The sequence below is a fragment of the Mustela nivalis genome, assembly GCF_964662115.1.
Source record: "Mustela nivalis genome assembly, chromosome: 8".
Lineage (NCBI taxonomy): Eukaryota > Metazoa > Chordata > Mammalia > Carnivora > Mustelidae > Mustela > Mustela nivalis.
Window position 1 is genome coordinate 50,113,161 of NC_139027.1, and position 5,475 is coordinate 50,118,635.

Here is a 5,475-nt window from a genome sequence, read left to right on the forward strand (position 1 = left end):
CCAATCTGGCCCGACGGGGCAACCTGGGGAGCCCTGGACACTGGCCTAGCCAAACCCCTCCATTCCTTCTCCCTCCCAGGCAGCAAGATGCCAGAATGGATTTGAGACATGTGTGCCCTGCGTGTCTGGTGTGGGCTCACCTGGCCTTGGAGATACATTTGGGTTACAATCAATCCCCAGGTCTGAAATAGAGTATTATGGAAATAGTGTTCTGTGTGTTTAATCCTTACAGACATGTGCTGGGATCTTTCACTTCCTACATGCAAACATATGTGTAGTTGACATAGAATTAGTACATCTGTGGCATTTGTTAGAACATGCTGCACAAGCATGACTCTTGAAAAGCTTTGTAGGATTTCCGGAAATGGGGAGAAGATGAAGGCAAGTGTATCAGCACAGTTTTTGCAGGTGATTATGTGACAACATATTCTGTGAACATACTTATAAGGTCATTGGAGGCGGTGTTGTGGCAACTCGGGATGGAGATGGGTCTTAGGGTCCTGGTAGACTCAAAACTAAAATCTACCTTCTGGACCTTATTGTAAGCACTTAAGGAATGAGTACTGCATGAATGAACGCTTAGAAAATGAATGAATGAATTTTTGGATATTGGAAACAGGATAAAAGGCCTGAGAATTTGGTGGGGTTGGGACATTCTTGGCACTCTCTATAAAAGGAGAGTACCAATGCACAAAGGAGGCTGGGAGATACATGGCAAACCATGCTGTAGCCTGTCACCACTGAGTGGCTTTGTTTCCATTCCTAGAAAAACAGAGAAAGAAAAAGGAACCCCCCTGGTGTCAAGTCCTGCATTGGGCTCCTTGCTCAGTGGGGAGCCTCCTTCTTCCTCTGTCTGTCGCTCCCCCTGCTTGTGCTCTCTGTCTCAATCGCTGGCAAATAAATAAATAAATGGGGAACCCCAGCTCTGCCCTCCCCACTTTCCAGCTCCCAAGAATTGATGCTCTTTGTAAAGAAAAACATGCTATCCCAAGTATTTATCTAATCCCCTAATTTTGTTCCAGAAAGGAGGCAAATAAGCTATAAACCCAAAATTAAATGAAAGATTTTTAAAGAGAATGAGAAAGTAAGAGAGGGGAAACTACAGTGGAATAGAGATGAGATCAGGAGAGCAGGCAGGCTTCTTTGCTGGAATTGACTGATCTGCTGCAGCTAAGATGCACAACCTCCTTAAGACAGGGATATTTTCCCTACATAAGAGGCCCAATCATTCCAGGTGCTGATTCCAGAGAAATATATCCTGTGGATTCTCTGTGTGTTACTGGGAACAACATCCTTAGCGTAAAAGTCATTTATACAAAGGCAGAAAAAAGTCTGTGGAAACATCTCATACCCAGAAGGTGACCGGGGAAGGAGCAGAAATTGGCCCCACTTCTATGGAGGGCAATTTGCTTGTTGCCTATCAAAATTTTACATACCCTTGACCCAGAACTACACTTATTGGAATTTATCCCACAGATATATTCACATTTATATAATTAAGAACGTTGATTACAACAACATTGGTAAAATCTAGAGGTTGGAAGCTTTCTACATGCTCGTGGATACGGGACATACGGACCTCCCTCACAGTGGAGTACTATGCAGCCTTAGAAAAGAATGGCCTCACTCCTTATGTCCGTACACGGAGCAATCTCTCAACTATTATAAATGGGGAAAGATTATATTGCAAGGCAGAGTGTATGCTCACATATGCACATTTTCCTGAAAGAATACACAGGAAACTTAGATGTTGCTACCTCAAGATGTAGATGGGTAGGAAAAAGAGACTTATTTTCAGTTTAGAATATACTCTTCTGTACTAATGTACTTCTCTCATCAGTAGCAAGCGTTATCGTCCTTTTTAACTGAATTAAGTTATTTTTCCTAGAACAAACAAAAGGGGGGAAACGCAAAACAAAAACAAACAACAACAAAAAAACCCCCAAACAAACCCAAGAGGGAGCAAATAGTGAATAATGGCAAGAATTCTGTGTCCTCGTCCATAGAATTTAATACACTCTAACCCAATTATTCTTTACAGTAAACTTACGAAGGAGATATGTATGGCTCCATTTCACAGGTGAGGAAACTGACATTCAGGGAAATTAAATGACATAGGTACTAAGTGGCAGAGAGCGGATTCGAATCCCGAACTGTGGAATCCCAAAGCCCAAGGGACTTTTCCTCGCTGACCGCTGGTCTCTGCCTGCAGGAGGGAGGGGCGCTAACGAAACGCGGGGCCCCACGCAGCGCAACACCCCAGCTAGTGCCCCAGCAGCCCCGGCGCGCACGGGGTTCCACGCTCAGGGAGCGCGCGCGCACGCAGCGGCGCGCGCCCGGCGGCGGCCGCGGCGACGTCACAGGCCGAGCTTTCCTTTTCGGGAGTCCCCGGCACACATCCTGTGTCCATGTTTGGGCATTTACGTCACGGCGGCAGGGCCGGGGCCTCCCGAAATGGCAGTGGCCCGGGGAGTCGGAAGCCCGGAGCCAGCGCGGCCGCTGCTATATAAGTGGGGGGGCCGCGGATCGGGGGAGCCCGGCTGCGCTTTGGAGAAGCGAGAAGCCGCCGCCCGAGGCAGGTCCCGGCGAGCAAAGGCGCCTCAGCCCCCCGTTCCCTTTCCCAAAGGTGAGCACCTGGAGCCAGGAGCCCGGGTGCTTGGGTCAGTGAGGCACAGGGCACCGCAACAGCTGGCCTCCCCGTCACCCGCGCGCAGCCAAGCCCATCGGGCGAGGCCCCCGGCGCCCCGCAGCCGCCGCCGCGCCATGCTTCACCTTAGCGAGTTTTCCGGCCCCGACGCGCTTCTGGTCAAGTCCACCGAGGGCTGTTGCGCGGAACCCAGCACTGAATTGTCCCGGCTGCCCGGTAGGGACGCGCCGGCGACTGCCGGCTACCCCGGAGGTAAGGAGAGCGGCGGAGGGTGCTCAGACGGCGACGCAGAGCGGGGGCGCGTGGTGCCTGAGAACAGACAGGGACCCGGACTGTAGAGCTGTGGGGGGTAGAGGTGGTAGGAGGCTCCGGGGTCCTGAGGTGCGCACCCCATCCCCAGCCCCTCTGTACCGCCAGCGCCTCCGCAGGAACCTGTGGGTTGATCAGGGCGTCCTTTTGCCTGTGCACGTGTGTTTTCGTGTGCATGTTTGTGTGTGCGTCTTGGGCGTATTCGGGCTCCAGCTGGATCAGAATGTGCAAAAAGCACCTTTTATGTGTCGGTGCGCCCCCAGGGTTTCGGGGTAGGGGCTTGCAGACTCTGAGGCGCGTCCTTTGATGTGCCCGGAGCTGATTCCTGCTCCCTCCTCAGCAGGCGACTTCTTGAGCTGGGCTTTGAGCAGCTGCAGCACCGGGGGGGACTTAGCCGATTCCTGCTTCCTGGAGGGGCCTGCACCCACGCCCCCTCCTGGCCTCAGCTACAGCGGTAGCTTCTTCATCCAAGCAGTACCCGAACACCCGCACGACCCGGAGGCACTCTTCAACCTCATGTCGGGCATCCTGGGTCTGGCACCTTTCCCCGGCCCTGAGGCGGCAGCATCCCGGTCTCCGCTGGACGCCTCTTTTTCCGCAGGCCCCGACGCCTTGCTGCCGGGTCCCCCGGACCTTTACTCCCCGGATCTGGGCGCTGCCGCCTTCCCAGAGGCGTTCTGGGAAGCCTCACCCTCGGCAGGCGCCCCCTCACAGTGCCTGTATGAGCCTCAGCTCTCCCCGCCCGACGTCAAGCCAGGCCTCCGGGCGCCTCCGGCCTCCCCTGCGCTGGACACTGCCTCGGCCTTCAAAGGCCCCTACGCTCCCTGGGAGCTGCTCTCAGCTGGAGCCCCAGGGAGCTGTGGATCACAGGGAGCCTACCAGGCCCCCTCCGACGCCCGTTTCCCTTCGATGGGGGCCAAGATTGAAGACCTGCTGTCCATCAGCTGCCCGGCGGAGCTGCCAGCCGGTCCCGCCAACAGACTCTACCCCACGGGGTCTTACGACGCTTATCCGCTGGCCGCAGGTGACTTAGGAGAGGTGGCCGAGGGCCTCCCGGGTCTCCTGACCCCTCCTAGTGGGGATGGGGGGAGTAGCGGCGACGGTGGAGAGTTTCTGGCGGGTACTCAGGCTCAGGTTTCTCCCCTGGGCCTTCGCAGCACCGCGGCGGACTTCCCGAAACCTCTGGTGGCAGACATCACTGGGAGCAGTGGCGTGGCCGAGCCTTCGGGGCCACCGCCGCCGGCCCCATTCCCACCCACCAAGGCGCGGCGCAAGGGGCGCCGGGGCGGCAAGTGCAGCGCGCGCTGCTTCTGCCCGCGGCCTCACGCCAAGGCCTTTGCTTGCCCAGTGGAGAGCTGTGTGCGCAGCTTTGCGCGCTCCGACGAGCTCAACCGCCACCTGCGCATCCACACCGGCCACAAGCCCTTCCAGTGCCGCATCTGCCTCCGCAACTTCAGCCGAAGCGACCACCTTACCACCCACGTGCGCACTCACACGGGTGAGAAACCCTTTGCCTGCGACGTGTGCGGCCGCCGCTTCGCGCGCAGTGATGAGAAGAAAAGGCACAGCAAGGTGCACCTCAAGCAGAAGGCGCGCGCGGAGGAGCGGCTCAAGGGCCTTGGCTTTTACTCTTTGGGCCTCTCTTTCGCCGCCCTGTGAGGGCGAAATGGGTTTGTAGATTGAGGCGCTGCCGCCCGGCACGAAAGAGGAGACCTGGCCCGACCCCCCACCCACCCCTTTTCCGGCACGTCCCGGGGCCGGGCTCTGGTCCCACTTCCAGTTCCCTTGAAGTGCCCGTCGTTCACGCCTCGTTCAGCACCAGCTCCGTGGACAGCTCCTGCGGTCCCCGGCGCTGACGCCCGCGTCCGCCGCTCTTTGAAGAAGTCCTCTCAGGCCACCCACTGAGTAGGCACTTCCATGGGACTCAAGATAGCCTTTTGTAACTAACTTGGCGCACGCCCCACGCCCCTCATTAGAACCCCCAGAGTCAGGCTGGGGCAGCGCCGAGCCGGTCTCGCGCGGGATTTTGTACAGCAATGTCGTTTCCAGCAGCCATTGGATGTAACGTTTTGCTTTGGGGTTATTTCCTTTTGTTGTTGTTAATTTTTGTAAAGCAGACGCTACTCTCGAGCAGTTGACAAAACTGTTTATTTTTGCAATTAAAATTATTGTGCTAAAAGCTTACTGAATCTGCCATCTAAGCTCCTGACCCTTTCCCCCCAGTCACTCCCCCAGGAGAATATGTGCCAGAAGAGAAAGGAGATATTCAGCCAAAAGGATCATTACGCAGTTACTGTCAGGCACTGTGGCACATAGTAGGCATTCAATAAATATGTACTGAATTAACAAATGCATTTAATCACAACTGACCTAAGAGCTCAAAGTTTTTTCTGAAACTTGAGAGTGATTGAGATGTTGAGGTAACATTTGGGGATATATTATCCTAAATCTTCACAATTCTAAATGCAGCAACATATATTCCATTTCAAAGATGAAGGAGCAAAGTAGGTAACTTGCTG

General features: G+C 54.9%; 1 protein-coding gene across 2 annotated transcripts; it reads left to right on the forward strand.

Moving 5' to 3' along the window:
- The first annotated feature begins 2,343 nt into the window (after positions 1-2,343).
- On the forward strand, positions 2,344-5,140 carry EGR4 (early growth response 4). 2 transcript variants are annotated; one of them, XM_082745342.1, is made up of 2 exons: positions 2,344-2,899; positions 3,297-5,140. In XM_082745342.1, the coding sequence occupies exons 1-2, from the start codon at positions 2,455-2,457 to the stop codon at positions 4,613-4,615; spliced, it is 1,764 nt and encodes a 587-aa protein (XP_082601468.1). In that variant the 5' UTR covers positions 2,344-2,454; the 3' UTR covers positions 4,616-5,140. The 2 variants fall into 2 exon arrangements, with proteins under 2 accessions (XP_082601468.1, XP_082601469.1); XM_082745343.1 differs by having other exon boundaries at positions 2,345-2,899; positions 3,300-5,140.
- Positions 5,141-5,475: the final 335 nt, after the last annotated feature.